Source organism: Hylobates moloch, unplaced genomic scaffold, assembly GCF_009828535.3.
Source record: "Hylobates moloch isolate HMO894 unplaced genomic scaffold, HMol_V3 SCAFFOLD_16, whole genome shotgun sequence".
Lineage (NCBI taxonomy): Eukaryota > Metazoa > Chordata > Mammalia > Primates > Hylobatidae > Hylobates > Hylobates moloch.
In genome coordinates, this window is record NW_026652291.1 from 17,544,485 (window position 1) to 17,565,884 (window position 21,400).

Genomic DNA, 21,400 nt, shown 5'->3' on the forward strand with positions numbered 1-21,400 from the left:
ATCCGCCCGCCTTGGCTTCCCAATAAAAATTTATATTCTTAAAGAGCCTTTACATTTTGTTGCACTAGTAATAAATCTATACATTAAGAAAGACCCAGATTTTAGTATTAGTTTTGCCTTTCTTTGCTCAGATCATGTAATCATTTGGGTTTTGAATATAGTAACAGTTTCATCATTTTCTGAATAAAGGACATATCACCTATTCCTATAACTTCAATAAAGTTACTTTTTCATTTTATAAATATAATATGCTCATTATAGAAAATTTGGAAAATGTAGAAAAGTATAAAGATAGAATTTACTTAGAATCCTAACATCTACTGATTATTGGTAACATGCTAGCCTATTACTTTACAGCGTTTACTTTAATATAGAAATATATTTTAACCAAATACACCAAACATGCATTTGGCAACTAGACAACTGGATGACAACTAGATGAGTATTAAAAATTAACATTTGGCTGAGGTACCAAAGCTGAATTTCATGGAAATAGAATGGAGTTGTGGGATAGAAGAATAAATCTAAAATGTAATTTTTTGAATTTATATTATTTAAAAGACTAGTAGCCAGATTTTTCAGGTTGGGCGTTATAGTGCCAGAACAATGATTGCTTAACCCTGTTAGATGCTAGATTTCTGTTGGTATCTTTGAGGTGTAGATTTGCAATATTGAATAGATGCCTGCTTTCACTTGAGTTTAGTGACTCCGTAAAATCTTAGTGGAACCTCATTTTTCTCTAATACTTCTTTTTATGTTCTCCAGTATATATTGTATATTATTTTCTTACTCATGAAATCCTGGGATGCCAAATTGATATTGTGCCCTAATTCATCTTCACTAGGTATAAAGAATTACCAAATAGGATTTTTTCCTTAAAGATTTGTGACCTAAAAGGGAATTAAATAACTAAAGGGTAGAACAAGTATTCACAATCATTCTTTTGATGTTATAAATACTACTACACCAAACTACAAAGATTAGAATTATGATATAACTTAATCTCCATTATTTTGCTTGCATTGTTTTTTGTAAATAATTTTTAAACTAAAAAGTAGATGCTCTTATTCCTACAGTTATTTAGCTAGTGTGCTCTCTTATTGGATTGTCAATCTATTTTCTATTTTACATTTAAAATTTATTAATTGTTTTTATTCCTATAATCAGTGTCTTCCACAATCATCATTATGGGAGTATTTTACTCTTGCAGTAATGAATATGTATTTATACTTCTACTGACTGACTCCCCTCCCATCAAATGATAAAATGAAGGAGGCATTCATTTTCTGGGGCAGTTTCTCACCTGCTGCACTATTGATATTTTCAATGGATAATTTTTTTGTTGTAGGGGTTGGTCCTGTGCATTGTAGGATGTTTAGCAGCATTTTTGGCCTCTCTTCACTAGATGCCAGTAGCAAATATCCCCGACCCCAGGTGGGACAGTTGAAAAAAATGTCTACAGATAGTGCCAAATATTCCCTCCAGGGACAAAAATCATCTGGGTTGAGAACCGCCCTGCTCTGATACAGTAATTTAGTTTTCCCAAGGTAGCTTATTCTTTTTATTCAAGAAATAACCATGTGTGGATTTTGTTTTTTGTTTTTGGCCTGAGAGTAAATGCCAAGCTATCTTTCTGTGTTCTAAGGACAGGAGTGGAGTAATGGGGAGAGTACTACTTTATATAAAGGTTTCACTAGTCTTATTTTTGGCCTCCTCCTCACTCGTTTGCTATTGCCCCAAGCTCCTTAGCTTCCGCTGGGAAGTCTGAATCTTATCTTTACTTCATTCTCCTCTTGGAGTGTTCTAGGCTGTGGCCCTCTCTGCTCCCTCCATCCTTCAACATACTTCCATCCATCTTGTGAGCTCCAGAAATAGATTGAAATTTCTTATCTATTGATGATTTTCCTTCCTATCCTGTATGATGTTGTAGGTTTATCTCCTTTTGTTTTCTTTGCTGTCATTTTAATGGCATGCTGAGACAAAAGGGCATAAAGCAGATGCTTACATTCATTATCTACCTGGAAGCTACTCAACTGTTCTAAAATTGAAAACCTTGGAGAAGACTCAACAAATATATATGTGTATATATATACACTCAACAAATATATGTGTATATATACAAATATATGTGTATATATGTATATATACGTATACAAATATATGTGTATATATGTATATATGTATATATACGTATACAAATATATGTGTATGTATGTATATATACGTATACAAATATATGTGTATGTATGTATATATACGTATACAAATATATGTGTATGTATGTATATATACGTATACAAATATATGTGTATATATATGTATATATACGTATACAAATATATGTGTATATATATGTATATATACGTATACAAATATATGTGTATATATATGTATATATACGTATACAAATATATGTGTGTATATATATACACTAAACAAATATATATGTATATAAGTGCCACATTGTGACTTTTTTCATTGACTCCCACCTTTTTTTTCTAGGGCTCATTATCCTGGAACCCATTCAGCAAAAGATGCAAAGTTGACTGGGAAGAAGCTTTGGTCTTCTGAAGACTTTAGCACTTTAAATAGTGACACGGGTGCAGGCTGCTGGGGTCGCATTTTAAATCAGAATTATATCAATGGCTATATGACTTCGTAAGTTATTAAAAACCCTTTTAGAGTTTTTATCATAAAAAATTTAAAAACATAAGAGTTAGAAAAAAATGGAATTCCTTATTCTTCCAGCCTAGATTCAATGATTGTAGACATTTTGCCTTATTAGCGTCTTCTATTTTTATACCTATACTTAATCTATATCTAATTTTCTATATTTAAATATAGTCTATATTAAATAAAGTCAGATTTATTGAGGTATAATTTATATGTAGCAAAATACATGCAGCTCTCTGATTTTTGACAAGCTACATATATTTTTAATAAATAATTATAAAGTAAATAGTATATGTAAGGACACTTTATCTCTAAATATTTTAGCATGTGTCTCCAAAGCATAAGGATACTCTTTTACATGATCACAGTATCATATTTCATACATGAGAGTGTTTTTAATTCTCAGTCTATATTCAGATTTTCCTAATTGTTCCCCAAAAATGTCATTTGTAGCTTTTTTTAAGAAAAGGAATAGTCAAGCACACACATATTGCATTTAAAAGTTATGCCCTTCAAGTCTCGTTTAATCTAGAGTAGTTTCTTTATTCCTCATTTTTGATGACAGTGATCTGTTGAAGAGACCAGGCTGGTTGTCTTGTGGACTGTCTGCTTCCCAGCCTGTCTGATTGATTCCTCATGGCATCACTTAATATGTGTAATTGTTTGTTTAAAAAACAGATGTTCTTAAGGGAGAACACAACTTTTTTTGTTCCTAAGGGAAGCATTTCTTAAATGCTTTGAAAAACACTTTAATTGTGAATAGATTCCAATTAGCTTTCTTAAACAGTGATAAATAGAACAAAAGCAAACCAATATTTATATATTTGTTGTGATATTAATGTGGGTTGCTATATATTGTGTTTGTTCTTCTCTTTGTCAAAGAAAAGACACTTAGGAGAGTTTGGTTATAACTTAATTTGGTCTTAAGGGTAAGGCATCTTCATGGCAGAGAATTTAGAAAACTGAATATAGGTACAAAGAAAGAAGCAAAATCACCTACAGTCTTATGATCCAGAGCTAACCATCCTTAACAATTTTAGTGAATGTCCTCCTATTTTATATTGGCATGTATACATTTTAAATACAAAATTGAGACCATACTGTAGAATCTGTTTAAAAAACTGCTTTTCACTTGACACGACATTAGGAACTTTTCCTCATATTTACCTATATTTCTACTTCATCGTTTTTAATGCATTTTAAAATATTCTGTCACATAAAGCATCATTTCCCAAACTTACCTTAAGAAGCACCTGAGACACTTGTTGTGATACCTTCTCCTTGGCAGCTGCCCAGACATTGTGAATCAGAATCTACAGCGAAGCCTCCTGGGGTTCTGTCCATCTAGTCAGTGCCCCCAGGTGATTATGATGCCACACAAGTTGGGAAACACTGATGTGGAAAATATATTATTGCTTATTGAATATTCTCCTCTTTTAGAATTGGAAGTTGTCTCTGTTTTAATTAATAGCTTTGTACAAACTGAAATGATCAATTGTATACAAATATCTTTGTACATGCCCATGACTGTTTTCTTAGGCTGTATTCTTAGAAATGGAATGGTCAGAAATAGATAGATTTTGAAGGATTTTGTATGTATTTTACAAAATGCCCTCCAGAAAGCTTGTCTTGAGTTATACATCTATCACTAGTCAGAAAGGATACCACATGTCTTGCAAACCATGGGCAAAATTACAAGAACTTAAAATATCCACTAGCAGTAAGGTGTTTTGAAAATTACGACTATTATTTCTACTTTGTATTGATAGAATTAGAAGGCTTTGATTTGCTAAGAATGTCAGTCTCTTTTTTTATACTGGAGGAGGACTTGATAGGAAAAATAAAATTCTGTGGGTAAGCTTTGTTTTTTTAATCTGTGAGGGACCCAACAATACCAAGTTCAAGAACTTCCCTTTTGTCCTTGGATTTCCTGAGAAGCAGAGAGTCAAAGTTTTAGGGTTTAGCACCTGCTCTGGACTGTTAGGGCCTGATCATCTAAGAAAGAATGGGCCACAAAGCAGATCAGCAATCGGATCCAATTACTACTTATAGATGAAGTGGAATCATATTTAATAGCAATACTACAGTCCAGACCTTGTTCCATACTCTTCATATGCATTAGTACATTTAATCCTTACAAACTCACATGAGAGAGATATAATTATTATCCTCATTTTACAGAGAGGTTAAGTGGTGAAACCATGGTTTAAACCCATGCAGTCTGACTCTAATAATTCTCCATTGTAAAACTTTGGAACAGTTCAGAGTCAAGTTCATAAAAATCATGTCATGAAACTGGGGCATTAAGAAGGCTGACTGTCGAAAGGAAAGTAGGTATGCACAAAGCCTTTATTTGTATTTGGCTCAAATTTGTGGTGTGTTGGGTGTTGGTAAGACATGATTCATCTTCTGGCTATACCACTGTTCAGTAAAAATCTTGCACATAATACATTTGTATTTTTCATCATGTGATTCATCATTAAAAATGTTAAAATGTACCTAACACTGGACTTTTCAAAATGTGAATAAATTTAGACAACTTATATTTTCTTATTTTGTGTGATCCTTTTATTGTCATTTATGTATATGTGTATTACTATGATAAAGTCTTTTTACTACAGGTTTTTAGACATTTACATTTTTATCACAAGGTGTCTTGGTGTTTCTTTTTTATCAAACAAATCTTTTAGCACAATCGCATGGAATTTAGTGGCTAGTTACTATGAACAGTTGCCTTATGGGAGATGCGGGTTAATGACAGCCCAGGAGCCATGGAGTGGGCACTACGTGGTAGAATCTCCCGTCTGGGTATCAGGTATAGTTCAGTTCCATCTCTCACTCCCTAAAGTCTTCTCTAAGAGACAAAGCAGAAAAACACTTAGAGAAGATTATATAAACTGTGTGTCTATGCGTGTTTTAAGTATGTGTCTCTAAGCAAGATTTGCTAGTGTTTTATAAGAATATTTTGGGTAACTAGACTACTCTCTGATTATTCTAAGACCAGGCTTTTAGAAAAGTGTAGGAGAGGGAGGGAGAGAGAGGGAAAGGAGGAGCTGTGTAGGGATAGAGACAGAAATAAATAATCATCTAAGGATGTAATTACAAACGATAATTGCTAATAAATTATGTATTTGTAAATAGAGTATCTAGAAGTCTTAAGATTAGCTTTGAAGACACTTTGTTCTTTTATGTTAATATAGTTTCAATTAGAATGATATGCTAGCAAAATCAAAGGTAGATGATTAAAAATACTGTATTTATTGAATCATCGAATAAGTAAATATGAAAGTTATGTGAAATATGGCTTTATATTGCCCCCTAAATCTGTGAAATGTGGGTTGTGAAAAGGTAAATTTCAAAATAGGTAACAATGTAAAGCTCATAAGGATTTTAAAAATGAGCACATACTGAAGATTTTATGTTACTCATATGATACGAAGGATCCTGGCAGATGGCAGATGTTAGAAACAGTTCAAATGAAAAGTCAACATAGCACAAATTTTTGTGATGTAAGGGAATTGGAGATGAATTGTCAATGGAGGCAAATTAGGTTTCCCACAACAGGGAAGAAATAAATTAAATTTCTACCAGACAAGACATAATTTACGTAGCTCAGAAACAATGAACAGGGCTATAGATAATACATCCATTTTTATTGAAACACAAAAGTTTTACTACAGTATCATTCATTAGTCACAGGGGAAATTGAGATTATGCAGGGATGGATGGCATAGTGTCACTTTTTCATGAAGAGATATAACCATACTAATAGTGATTATATTTTAAACAAAATAACAAAATCTATTGCTGAATAGTGTTGAAATTTTTTCTGCAGTTTTTTTTGTAAAAAATTAAACATTTATTACCATTTTGTTTTAAAATCCTAAGAATCTTTCTAAAAAGCTAATTTCTTTAAAGGTAAAATGCTTTCAGAAGAGAATTATGAATTTGGAGTGAATTTGTTTTTATTATAAACTTAAATTTGGTGGTTTTCCCTTTTAGTTGTGCTCTCCTAAGACAGATTTGTAATCATATTAATCATGTAATCATGATATTATTCTAAACTCCTTAAGTTGTCCTCCCAAAAATATGAGAAAATTAAGGTTAGACTTGTATATTAGACTTGTATATTCTAATATTGAGAATTATGTGAGAAAATTAAGGTTAGACTTGTATATCAGACCCTTGAATGTTGAAATTGTTGGCCCCACATTATCTAGATGAACTAATGTACTCTTAATTTTGTGACTTTTCCAAGGGTTGGGACATGGTATATTGCTTAGTGCATTTTCAGGACGAGCTTAGGAGGTGACCAATAAATGTACATGTGGTGGAAATAAATATGTTTGAAACCATAAAGTTAGTTTCTGAAATTCATTATTAACTTTTTAAACCTTTTTTTGGTAGCTATTTTAGGATGGGTTAAATAGTGATGAACCAGGGTTGGGGGGGAATAACTATTTTGTTCTTAAAAAAAAGACTGATCATATTCTTGAACTGACAGCTTCATTTATTTTTACCCATCATTCCAGGAATCTTCTTGCAGTTGTACCATTTATCTAGATTAATTATTTAAAAATTTAAACATGAGGTTGACAGATATATTCCTCCAAAATAGAAAATAACTTGTTTGAATCAATCAGACTCAAATTGATATACAGCTTTTTTTTCCCAAAAGAAATACTGTTATTACAATTTTTGTCTTATTTGGAACTTTCTGTTTTTCTATAGCTCATACCACTCAGTTTACTCAACCTGGCTGGTATTACCTGAAGACGGTTGGCCATTTAGAGAGAGGAGGAAGCTACGTAGCTCTGACTGATGGCTTAGGGAACCTCACCATCATCATTGAAACCATGGTAAACTTTTGTTGTTGCTATTGGATTAACTCATTTCTTTACTATTGGAAAAATAACATTATACAAAACTAAATACTTTTGTTTTACATGTAAATACATAAGCATACAGACAGATGCCAAGATCTTATGGCTTTCATTTAAAAAATTTTAGCCATGAGTTGTAAATCATAGCACACAACTCACTGATTTGTACAAAATAATTTTCTCTTATCTTTTCTTCACTTTGTTCCTGGCAATTGGGACAAAATTAAGGTTACCTGTGTACCAATATTTGTGGAGAAGACCTTCACGACCTTCCCTTGCCCTGATGTGTAACCTTATGGAGGCTGTGGCTTTTTTCTTTTTCATCCTAAGGTTGTTTTGGGGAGATCTTAAGTCTGTTGAGGGCAAGGAGCTTAAAATTCAGGTGATTGAGGGGCTTGAGTAGGAAGGGAATAGGTCTGACAGGTGGACAGAGGCATGGGAGGAGGTAGGGGCTTGAAAGCAGACATATCAAGGATTCAAGGGAACTGAATGAAAGAATGAAGGTGAAAAAACGTGGAAGGAGAAGCAGAAGCTAATGGAGAGAAGACGTCTTAGAGGTGCCAGTGTGGGGAGATCTCAGGCTTCCCAAAGAGGTCAATGAAGTTCCAACAAGAAGGAGGTAGACAGAATAGGAAGTGCATATAGTCAGCAGGGCTTTGTGAAGAAGTATTTCTAGCAACTAAGTTCCCATGGGAGAAGCAAGATCCAAAACAGAAAACAGAGTAGCCTTAAAAAAGTGTGTGTGTGTGTGTGTGTGTGTGTCTGTGTGTGTGTATCATATCAGGTTCTGAATGTCAGCCTATGGTTTGGCCAACTCCTGACCATAGACTCCTAAAAAACAAATTCTTTCAAATATCCTACTATCAGGTTTGAGCCAGGAGAAACAGTAAATATTCTTGGCAGTACTGACCTTTTTAAACTAAAGGTATCTATTAAGTGACTCACACCACAAACCAATAAGCCTTTTATGTCTTACTGTGGATGAAGAGGATCCTCAAAAGGGTGTAAAAAGATGCAGCCCTCCCAAAATCTACACTTGATCATAGTCAAAAGGCTGAGAAGTGATCCTCCAAAGACCTAGAACCACTCCCAAGGATAGTCAAAAGAAAGACCCAGATAACCTCCCTACTCCCCACTCCCTGTCAGAGCTGGCGATAGTTGGTAAACTAGATGCAAATAGGGTGCAAATCACATTTTTGTCCGGTTATATTCTTGGGGCCCCCAACTTGAAGTTGGCTGCCTGCATACACAAAACTGACAGCTCACACATCCCTTACAGGTGGGAAGTCAAGCCAGGTTCTCAGTACACAAAATGAGACAAATAGGAAAGCAATAGCTGACCCTGGGAGGGAAGGGATCTACAGGTAATGAGTACCCAAAACTAAATTTATACAAGAGTCACAAACCAAACAAATGTTTTTCTTCTGCTAATCTGAATTTGGAGAGGAAGGGATGAGGAGGTTTTTTTTTTTTTTAATTGTCTTCTCTCGATCGGGTACTTCAGGTAGAGATCCAGAAGAGCAGGCCTTGGTGAGAATTCTTACCTTTCTGTCAGCTTTTTGTCAGTGTCTCAGGATCTCATCTGCAGGCTCTTAGAGTGAGTAGGCATCTCATCTTCTTCACCAGAAACTGTCTTCAGAGATAAGGAATATAGGGAGAGCACCTGCTGAATGAGGCTCTTACGACCTGCTTCAGAGGAGAAAGGAGAAGGTCAGAGAGTAAACTTCCTGCTTCTGCATTTTTCTCAAATTATTTCACTTTAAAATATTTGGGGGGAGTGTGTCTTGAACCCCATCATGGCTGTTATGACTAATGGTGTGGATTAGCATATGTGTACAAGTTTTTCTGTGGACGTGTTTTCAGTTCTCTTGGGTATGTATGTAGGAGTGGAATTGCTGGGTCACATGGTAACTTTGTCTTTAGGATTTTGAGGAACTACCAAATTGTTTTCCAAAGTTACTGCACCATTTTACATTGCCACCAGCAGTTTATGAAGCTTACAATTCTCCACATCCTCCCCAACAGTTCTTATTGTCCATGCCTTTGATTATAGCCATCCTAGTGAATGTGAAGTGCTATGTTATTGTAGTTCAATTTGCATTTTCCTAGTGACTAATGATGTTGGGATCTTTTCATGTGTTTATTGGCTAGTAGTATATCTTCTTTGGAGAAATGTCTATTTAAACTCTGCCCATTTTTAAATTGGGATATTTGTGTTTTTATTATTATTGAGTCATAAGTGTTCTTTATTCTATATAAAAATTCCTTATCAGAAATATAATTCGCAGATATTTTCTCCCTTTGTATGGGTTGTCTTTCCATTTTCTTAATGGTATCCTTTGAATTAAAAAAAGTTTTAAATTGTGATGAAGCCCACTTTGTTTTCTCTTTTGTTTCTTGTGCTTTTGGTGTCATATCTAAGAAGCTATTGCCTAATTCAAGGTTCTGAAGATTTATATTTATGTATTCCTTTAAGAGTTTGAGAGTTTTAAATCTTAAATTTAGGTTTTTGGTCCATTTTCTTTCTTAACTGGGGTTATATGTGTGTCCAACTTGATTCTCTTGCATTTTGATATCCAGTTGTCCCTGCACTAACTTTTGAAAAGCCTGTTCCTTTTTCATTGAATTGTCTTGGCACCCTTGTTGAAAATCAATTGGCAATAAATTTGAGGGTTTATTTCTAGAATCTCAATTTTTTTCTTTTGACCTATATATCTGTCCTAATGTGAGCACCACACTATCTTAAGTACTGTAGCTATCTGGTAAATTTTGAAGTGAGGGAATGTGAGTACTTCAATTTTGTCATATTTTTATTTTTTATTGACACAGGGTACAATTTGATGTTTTGATACATACATGTGGTATAATGATCAAATCAGGGTATGCCCATCACCTCATGAATTTATCATTTCTTTGTGATGAAAGCATTCAAAAGCCTCTCTTCTAGCTGTTTTGTAATATACAAAACCTTACTGTTAACCATCTTCACCCTAGTGTGTAATAAAACACCAGAACTTATACTTCCTGTCCGATAGTTACTTTGTACCCGTTAACCGACCTCTTCCTGTCCTTCCCTTCCCAGCCCCACCCCAGTGTCTGGTAACCGCTGTTCCACTCTCTGCATCTGTGATATCAACTCTTCTTTTTTTTTTTAATTCTACATGTAAGTGTGATCATGAGGTATTTGTCTTACTGTGTCTGGCTTATTTCACTTAACATGATATCCTCCATATTTCTCCATGTTGTTGCAAATATCAGGATTTCATTCGATGACTAATAATACTCCATTGTGTTTATATATCACATTTTCTTTATTCATGTATTCATTGTTGAACACTCAGGTTGATTCCATATCTTGGCTATTGTAAATAGTGTTTTAATAAACATGGGAGTGCAGATACCTCTTCAACATACATATTTTATTTTGGGCGGATATATACACAGTAGTGGGATTACTGGATCATATGGTAGTTCTACTTTTAATTTTTTTTTTTTTTTTTTTTTTTTTTTTTTGGCAGAATCTTACTCTGCACTTCCAGGCTGGAGTACAGTGGTGCAATCTCGGCTCACTGCAACCTCTGCCCCCTGGGTTCAAGTGATTCTTCTGCCTCAGCCTCCTGAGTGGCTGGGATTACAGGCGTCTGCCACAACATCTGGCTCATTTTTGTATTTTTAGTAGAGACGGGGTTTCACCATGTTGGCCAGGCTGGTCTTAAACTCCTGACCTCAAGTGATCTGCCCGCCTCAGCCTCCCAAAGTGCTGGGATTATGGGCGTGAGCCACCATGTGCCCCACCTATTTTTAATTTTTTAGGAATCTCCACACTGTTTTTCATAGTGGCTGTACTGATTTACAACCCCACCAACATTAAGTATTTCTTTTTTTCCACATCCTCACCAACACTTGTTTTCTTTTGTTTTTTTTTGTTTTGTTTTGTTTTTGTTTTTTTTTGGTAATAGCCATTCTAAGTAGAGGGAAGTGGTATCCCATTGTGGTTTTGATTTGCATTTCCCTGATGATTAGTGATGTTGAGTATTTTTTCATGTACCCGTTGGCCATTTGTATGTCTTCTGAGAAATGTCTATTACAGTCTTTTGCCCAATTTTAAATTGGGCTATTTTGTTGTTGTTCTTGTTGTTTAAGTTCTTTATATAGTCTAGATATTAACCCTTTGTCTCATGTATAATTCGCAAATATTTCCTCCCATTTTGTAGGCTGTTTTACTTTGTTTCTTTTGCTGTGCAAAAGCTTTTTAGTTTGATGTAATCCCCTTTGTCTATTTTTGCTTTGTCTGTGCTTTTGAGGTCTTATTTAAAAAATTCTTGCCCAGCTCATTGTCATAAAGCACTTTCCCTTTGTTTTTTTCTAGTTTCATAGTTTTAGGTTTTGTATTTAAGTATGTAATCAATTTTGAGTTGACTTGTGTATATTGTGAGAGATAGGGGTCCAGTTTCATTGTTCTGCATGTGGCTATCCATTTTTCCCAGCGCTGTTTATTGAAGAGACTGTCCTTTTTCCCAGTGTGTTTTCTTGGCACCTTTGTTGAAAATTAGTTGGTCATAGGGCATGAATTTATTTCTGGGCCTTCTATTCTGTTCCATTGGTCTGTGTGTCTGCTTTTATGCCAAAACCATGCTGTTTTATTAATCGTTACTATAGCCTTTTAGTATATGTTCAAGTCAGGTAGTGTGATGCCTTCAGCTTTGTTCTTCTTGCTCAGGGTTGCATTGGCTGTTTGTGGTCTTTTGTGTTCCTATATAAATTTTATGGTTGTGTTTTCTATTTATGTGAAGAATGTCCTTGGCATTTTGATACAGATTGCATTAAATCTGTAGATTGCTTTGGGTAGTATGGCCGTGTTAACAATATTAATTATTCACTATATTTTTGTCAGTTATTTTTTAGTGATTATTCTAGGGCTTACCATATACATCTTAACTTACTGGACTCACTTCAGATTTAAACTAACTGAATTCCAGTAGATTATGCTGAATTCCCTTGTTGCTCTGTTCTCTTTCTCCTTTTGTTCTATTATTAGCACATATATCACAACACTGCTTTTGTGCTGCAAACTCAATAGGACGTTGTTACTTTATACATAAATTTATATGTTTTTAAACCAGTAACATGCTGTTTCGGTTACTATAGTCTTGTAGTATAATTTGAAGTCAGATAATGTGATACCTCCAGATTGTTCTTTTTGTTTAGGATTGCTTTGGCTGTTTGGACTCTTTTTTGGTTCCATATGAATTTTAGGATTGTTTTTTCTAATTCTATGAAAGATGATATTGGTATTTTGATAGGAATTACCCTGAATATGTAGATTGCTTTGGGCATTGTGGTCTCATTTTTGCAGTAGTGATTCTTCCAATCCATGAGCATGGGATGTATTTCCATTTGTTTGCATCATCTATTATTTCTTTCAGCAGTGTTTTGTATAATAGTTCTCCTTTTAGAACTGTTGGTTCTTGGTTAAGTATATTCTTATATATTTTTGTAGCTATTCTAAAAGAGATTGAGTTATTGATTTGATTCTCAGTTTTGTCATTATTGGTATATAGCAGTGCTGCTGATTTATGTAGATTATTTGTGTACATTGATTTTGTAACTTGAAACTTTACTGAATTCATTTATCAGATCTAGCAGTCATATACCAACAGAGCAGAATAGAGACCCAAAAATAATGCCAAATACTTAAAACCAACTGATCTTTGACAAAGCATTCAAAAATATAAATTTGGGGAAAGGACATCCTATTTAATAAATGGTTCTGGGAAAATTTGATAGCAACATATAGAATAATGAAACTGCATCCCTACCTCTCACCTCACCATATACAGAAATTAACTCAAGATGGATTAAAGGCTTCAATCTAAGACCTGAAACCATAACAATTCTAGAAGAAAATCTAGGAAAAATTTTTCTGTATATTGGCCTAGGCAAATAATTTATGACTAAGACCCGAAAAGCAATGCAACAAAACAAAAATAAATAAATGGGACTTAATTAAACTAAAAAGCTTCTGCAAAGCAAAGAATCATTGGAGTAAACAGACAACCTACAGAATGGGAGAAGACATTTAAAAATTATGCATCTGACAAAAGACTAGCATCCAGAATCTGTAAGGAACTCAAACCAGCAAGAAAAACACAAATCCCATTAAAAAGTGGCAGGTGACATGAATAGACATTTCTTAAAACAAGATATATCAATAGCCAAAAAACAGATGAAAAAAATGCTCAACGTCACTAATCATCAGGGAAATGCAAATTAGAACCACAATGAGATACCACCTTTCTCGCAGCCAGAATGGCCATTAAGAAACATCAAAAAACAATAGATGTTGGCATACATGTGGTGAAAAGAGAATGCTTATCCACTGCTGGTGAGAATGTAAGTTAGTACAACCTATATGGAAAACAATGTGGAGATTGATAAGAACTAAACTGATTGATCTACCGTTCATTCCTGCAATCCCACTACTGGATATCTACCCAAAAGAAAAGAAGTCACTGTATCATAAAGTCACCTGCACACATATGTTTGTGTAGCACAATTCACAATTGAAGCATATGGAATCAACCTAAGTGCCTATCAACTGATGAGTGGATAAAGGAAATATATATATATACCATATATATGGTGTGTGTGTGTATGTATTTTTATATATATATATATGGTGTATATGGTGTATATATATATATGGTATGTGTGTATATATATATGGAGTGTGTGTGTATATATATGTATATATATGTATATATATATGGTGTGTGTGTGTGTGTGTATATATATATATGGTGTGTGTGTATATATATATATACCATGAAATACTCTTCAGCCATAGAAAGAATGAAATAATGCCTATTTCTTTGAATGTCTCATTTTTTTGTGTGTGTTGTTGGAAACTGGACCTTATATATAATATATGGTAGCAACTCATATATAATATACACTAGCAACTCTGGGCATTGATCCTCTCCCCCTTGAGGCTTGTTGTTGTTTATTTATTTACTTAGTGATTTGCTGGAGTATTTTAGTTAACTCTGTTCCCTCCCTCTTCCCCTCCACACACTGTAAAGCCTGAAATGTTGCTCCTTGGAGAATGTGGCTTTGGGCATATCCACAGTCACCCTGGGATGACATTTGTTTTTCCAAAACTCTGTCTGGTTCCTTGATCACACCTCACTGTAAGTTACACTAATTGCTGGTGGATTTCTGTATTGTTTTAAACAATGCCCTGGGGACTTAAATTGTTCCAAAGACTGATCCAATTAAATTCCAGCTCATTTTCAGGGGTGGTTTGAGGTTAGTGTTTTAGTTTTCTTCTGACCACTGGAGATTTTTTTTTTTTAACTGTCACTTTTTTTTTTTCATGTCATCATAAATTTATTTTCAGGCAATATGATAATCTGTTAACACTCGGCATACTCTGAACTTACAGAATAAGTACCACTCTATACTTCCTCGTTAATGACTATCATTTTACATGAGCTTTTTCTACAATCACAATGAGAGAACAGATTGCTACGTGTTTGCTGGTAAATACATTCAGTAAGGCACTCAAATCCTAGACACGAACTAACCACAGAACGCTCTTCCCCGCTTTAATAAATTGAAACATGATCTCATTTCCTTAGTTTTCAATGCTTTTTATAGAAAGACACGCTTGTCTTGAACTTGTCTAAACATAGGTTTATATAAACTAATCCATTATCGTGTACAGTTGTAATCAAGGAAATGATTTCACATTGACGGTTTTTTAGGTAGGGATAAGCGAAAGCACTGCAGCAGTTTCTGAGGGAATGTCTTCCCTGTGGTTCCTCATACTTAGTACAATGCCTCGAACGTAGCAGGGACTAAATACAGTGAACAAATGGGCAAACCTTTAATTCCCAGGGATCTGCTACATATTGCCTTGACTGGTAGATCATTTCTCCAGAAGAAAGGAAGAAACCAAAAAACAAAAATAATCTTTTTAAACCTCACAGGATTTTCTTAGAAAAAAGTTTTAATTGCAATTCTCTTTATAAAATATATTTAATAAAAAATCCAAAGCAAAAGCCCTATCATTTATTTACTTCAAAAGACAAATCATTTCAGTACTTCTTCCTTGAAATGCTTGCAATTTCTTCCTCTGGCCTCAGAGAAGGGCATCGGCTCCATGCTTTAGAATGTTAGGATAAAAATCCAGGAGGGAGAAATCTTGTTGTAATGGATAGCTGTTTTCATCTAACACAAAAAAGCTCTGAATCTTTAATACACAAGGTTCTGCGCTGACTGCCAACAAGGAGTGCAACAGGTCTGCCACGACCATCCCATAGGTGATCCCTGAGGAAGGAACTATCACTCTGTTGAGGCAGTCTGCAGAAATGTTGAGAAGAATCTTCTCTATCAGCTTTGATTCTACATGATGCAAACATCATGTCTTCCATCAACTACAGTCATTAAGGATGGCCTATAGTATATTTTCTTCATAGTAAATGGCAAGCAGCTAAAACATTGTTTGTAGATCCTGTTCTCATCTGTTTCTAGTTCCAATCCACATTTTGCGCAGCCAGTATATACGATGTTGGGAAGAGAAGAAAAAATACTCTTCAGAGAACTGTGAGCATTTAGAGCTATCTTCTGAGCTGCCGTAATAGGAAATAACAGCTCTGAAATCTGGGCTTTAATTAGAACCACTCCTGAACATTTATCGTATAGGTGGGTTGCTAAGTCTGATATCTTCCCAAAGGAGGGTGCACTTTTTTGAAATTTTGCTTTAAATGTAATTGCCCTTATATCATCATCAAACAAGCACTCACAGGATGACCAAGGCGTTGTATGCAATTTTAGGTTTTCTAGTATGTAATTGCGCTGAACAAAAATATATTTGAATTCCCAAATATAACCTTTTTTCCTTTGAAGTTGAGGGTACCAGGCTGCTCCAGGACCCCATAATACAAGCACATAATGTTGATCTTGGGCCTGTTCCACTGTTAACATAACTTTTTTCTGCTTCTGTCCTCTATAACTGTATACTGCGTCTGTCAGTATAGTGAAATCAACAACTCTTAGTATTGTGTGGACTAATACATCAGGCTGAAGGTGCTCCAATTCTACAAAGTCTATACTGTTCACCCTCTGAGGCTGCCTCGGAGGAAGATCTCTGAGGTAGGAATGTTTTGAGGACACATGTACCAGTAAGTCTTGAAGTACAACATCACTAACTACACTGGAATATTCTTCAGGCTGAATAGATGAATAACTCCCAAGATTTAATAACTGACTGCTAAATGTTGATTGTAGTACTGTCTCGCCAACCCATTGGTCCTCATGAATAACAACATCTGCGAGTAAAATTATATCTCCAAGAAACACTGTAAATGCCCAAAATGCTGCAGTCCTCCACAGAAAAACCTTCTTAGTTTCTGATTGATCAATTACTGTAACTGTTGCTAAAGGCACTTTAAAGCCAGAATTTGGTCTGAATTTTATGTTTATTTCCTTCACATGGCATGGAGATAGCACCATGACTAAACAATTATACTTCTGGCTTTTAGAATCACAGTTTTTTATTAATGACTTTTTTAATACCCTTGAATTCAGACACATTCCTCTGATCCATTTCTACAGCAGAATCTCCTGCATTAGAAATCAACTTCATTTTCTTAGCTCCTTGAAGGACTCTAGATAGAGCTTCAGACTGGCCTACTTTATCTTCAGAGGTGCAGCTTCTTTTAATAGCACTTTTGTGGAAGGTATTTAGTTCTGAACACAGTATTCCTGAGCTACACAACTCAATACGTATCTCATTTGGTGGCAGTTCATCTTCAGAACTGAAAAGTTCTTGAGATCCTGTATTTTCTTCAAGACCTTTATCAGAGTTTATGTGAATGTGGCTATTTTCTGTTTTAGGACAAACAGGACCAAAATGTTCAAGGGAATATGCTTGGTTTTTCGTATGCTTCTGTAAAATCATCAAGTTGAATCGAATTCTCTTCAGGTATTCTTATCTCCCCGTAACTTGCCTTTGGTTCAGTCTCCATGTTTACATTCCCTTTATTTATAGGACTCCGCCCTTTATCTTTCTTTTGAGCTAAAAAAGCAACCTGGCTGGAGGTAATTATACTGAGAAATTCGGTATCAGTTGATATTTTAAGGTCGGAGACCTTCCTAACTGCTGCTTCAGACCTTGGCTTATCTACTGTGTTCAAGGAAAATAATCCCAAACACCGGTTTTGTATTTCATGATATTCTGTTGGCACACACTCTCTTTGTACCACTTCAGGCCCTATATTAATTTGTTTAGTACTACAAACCAAATCCAACATAGCTGCACATTTATGGCCTAACTGAAACAAATTTGTGTTGAAGTTCTGACCACATATATCTGACTGATGTTTAGGCTGTTCATCTATAATTTTATTTTCACTGAGAAGCTTTTGATACTTTTCAGTTAAATGTGGAACTGTGCTTTTAAATCCACATATTTGCATATTAGAGCTAGTTACATCACTCAGTTTCGATGAGTGAATCTTCTGGGATTCTATATTCTGTGTTTCAGAAACAGAGTGTACAAAGTTATCTTTCACATGAACATGTCTATTCATACAGTTTCTAAGAAATGACCGCTGAGATCTGGAGAACCAATAGATTCTGGGACTTCATAGTTTTCAAGATTTTTGTGCTGTTTTTCATCCTTCAGATATGAAGAATGTTGACTGTATAAAAATGAATTTTTTTCCAGGGGTCAGCAATGGACATTAAAGAAGCTGTGTCTTATGATACTGTCATTTTTAGTGGAGCAACAGGATACTAGGCTGGGTGGTTCTCAACAGGATATTAGGCTGGGCTGTGGTTTAGCTTATGCCTATAGTGAAGCTACTGGTCTCTTACTTTCTTTTCACCAAAACCTCCATTATTTTTTAGAACAACATGAGTCTTAAACCTCTCTATGCTCTGTGTCAAATATCAATTCCTTTAAGACAAGGTTTGAAGCTGTTTCATGCCTTGCCTCTCCCCCTGGGTAAATCTCTAATCTCTACTGATGTCACCTTTCTTATTGTTGAAATGTATGTTTTCTCTTAACCTGATTTTTTATTAGTCTGGCTAGAAGTTTTTCAACTGTATTGATCTTCTCGAAGAATCAGCTTTTGGTTTTATTATTTTCCTGTGGTTTTTAAATTTGTTTTTGTTTAATTGATTCTTCTTTGCTCGTTATTATTTTCTTTGCCTATTTTGGTTTTTTCTTTATGTTTATTTTTACTTTTTAAAAAAATTTTATTTCCACAGTTTTTTGGGGAACAAGTGGTATTTGGTTACATAAGTTCTTCAGTGGTGATTTGTGAGATTTTGGTTCACCCATCCCCCAAGCAGTATACACTGAACCCAATTTGTAATCTTTTAAAATTTGCTCCTATTTTTCTAGTATCTCAAGACAGAAGCTGAACTCTCAAATCCTTTCTTGGTTTCTAATCTAGGTATTTAGCGCTGTAGATGTCCTCCTAAGTATTGCTTTATTGGCATACCACAAATTGTGATATGTTGTGTTTTCATTTTCATAAAGCTGAAAATTCTAATTTCTCTTTTTATTTTTCCTTTGATCTATTGATTATTTAGAAATTTGATAGTTTGTAAATATTTTTGACTTTTCCAGAAGGTTTTCAGTTATTCATTTCTGATTTAATTCTATTGTGGTTAAAAAAGTACTTTGTGTGACTTGAATCTTCCTGTATTTATGAGGACTTGCTTTATGGATCAGAGTATTGTGTAGTTTGGTCAGTGTTCCATGTGCGCTTGAAAAGAATGTGCATCCTGCTGTTGCTAGATGGAGGCATTTATAGGTGGCATGTTGTTTGGTAGTGTTGTTCAAATCTCTTATATCCTTGCTGATTGTCCATCTAGTTGTACTATCAATTACTAAGAGATGGGCATTAAAATCTCTGATTATGAAAGTAATTTTTTAATTGTCTGCAAAGCCTGAAATAGAACTGTGTACTGTAAGTATTCTGTGACTGTGGAATCTCTTAAAGTAGGGATTATGTCTCATACTTCTTTTGATCCCAGCCCATAGTTGTGACTATTTAGTAAACAGTGATGGCAATGTGAGAACTATGTTACACATATTTAGCTGACCTTAGTGTGTATTTGATATCTATATATACTATATATATACACACCCATACATATGTATATATATTTTACTTCTTACATGAGAACGAAAGTTATATTTAGATGAGATGTCTTTTCAGTGAAAACATCCTTACTTTTGCTTTTTATTTGATGTATTTTAGTTGGAAAATAGTTATAACAAGAAATCTGTGTGCCATATATGTCTCTACAGTTTAGCTATGAATTCAAAATTTGATCCAGTTGAAATGCCGTTGACCTTTGCATTTGACTAGGAACATACCATACACATTCAGTAAAGATTATATTATAAAAAAGTCTTTAAAAATGTGAAATAAACTCATATTTGTTATCTAGTGTATGTTAATTTCTGTTAATCTTGGGCATTAACTATTTTCCCCTAAGGTAGCTTATACATCATTTGGATAATGTATGTGATTTTTTTTTCAGAGTCATAAACATTCTAAGTGCATACGGCCATTTCTTCCTTATTTCAATGTGTCACAACAATTTGCCACTTTTGTTCTTAAGGGATCTTTTGTAAGTAAATATGTTTAACTTTATTTTGGTTTTGATTTAAGAATTTATATATTCTATCACAGGCCAGTAGTTCTTAAGTGAAGCCTTATATTATGAACTTTTAACAGTTTGCATATGAATTGACAGAGGCCCTGGTGTCTTCTATCTTCTGACTTGCTTTAATCTAACAGGATAGAAGCCAGTAGGAGGTAAAATGCTCTGTGACTTCGAGGAACACTTACAAAAGTCACTTGCAAGAAAGTTGTTCTTGGTGGTAGAAGCATTGTATGGTCCAGGGAACTTTCAAGCATTGATATTTACAGTATACTATGCCAAAAATGTTTTTTAAAAGTACCAGATACTTGCTATTTCTGTGAATTGTTACGTTTGAATTGAGAAACTGCAGTACCCTTTCTGCTTACTAATGGCATAAGAATTGTTTTTTAATACCAGAAAGTTATTTTAATTTAGAAGTTATTACACAGGTACAGTAATGAATGTTTTTGAAGCAAAGACACTGTAATTTTTTATCATTTGCCAAAATTCTTTAGTGTTTAGAGAATAAAGTATTTGCTTGAACAATGTTTTCCTATTTTTAAAAATATTATTATTTAATATTTGAGGTGGTTCTCCCGATAAATAGAGATAATATTGTCATTGGTACATTCTTGCTGGTACTGATTTTGGAAATCCTCAAAGAGGATGTGATTAATTACTCAGCCATGTTTTTTTGTCTTTTCTTTACAGAGTGAAATACCAGAGCTACAGGTATGGTATACCAAACTTGGAAAAACATCCGAAAGATTTCTTTTTAAGCAGCTGGATTCTCTGTGGGTAATTTTAAAGTAAATTCTTATATTTTGGGTATTCCAACAGTAAAACAGTAAAAGGGCACAGAAATGTCATTAATTAAGAATTTTTATTTTTATAAGTTTGTGTGTTTATAGATGTGTTTAGCTCTTAGACATTTAGTTTACCTTGGTGGATAGTGATGCCATCACCTGGCTTCCCAGGTTGGAAATTTAAGTCCCATTTGAGACTCTCTGTCTTTCCCATTCACCCTCTGTATCCCGCCAGTGGTCAAGTATAGACGATTGTATCCACACGTTTCTCTTACTCACTCCTTATTCTCCATTACCACCATTACTTCTTGTTTCAGTTCTTTATTATCTCTCTCCTGGATTTCAGAAACTGCCTCTTGTTTTTCCAGT

At 34.4% G+C, this 21,400-nt stretch overlaps 1 protein-coding gene and 1 pseudogene across 15 annotated transcripts in view; one reads left to right on the forward strand and one right to left on the reverse strand.

Annotated features, from left to right (window-relative positions):
* GALC (galactosylceramidase) overlaps positions 1 to 21,400 on the forward strand; it is a 103,346-nt gene that overhangs the window by 66,196 nt on the left and 15,750 nt on the right. For 14 of the 15 annotated variants that reach the window (XR_009210181.1, XM_058429254.1, XM_058429256.1 and 11 more), the window contains 5 exons: positions 2,503 to 2,658; positions 5,364 to 5,488; positions 7,405 to 7,532; positions 20,121 to 20,210; positions 20,937 to 21,023. Coding sequence is in view for 14 of the 15 variants with exons in the window: in XM_058429254.1 (XP_058285237.1) it covers positions 2,503 to 2,658; positions 5,364 to 5,488; positions 7,405 to 7,532; positions 20,121 to 20,210; positions 20,937 to 21,023 (586 nt within the window). In the remaining variant the exon portion in view is untranslated. The remainder of the gene's footprint in view (positions 1 to 2,502; positions 2,659 to 5,363; positions 5,489 to 7,404; positions 7,533 to 20,120; positions 20,211 to 20,936; positions 21,024 to 21,400) is intronic. The other variant, XM_058429250.1, reaches the window with a different exon arrangement.
* LOC116484569 (shieldin complex subunit 2-like) lies at positions 15,700 to 18,320 on the reverse strand (annotated as a pseudogene).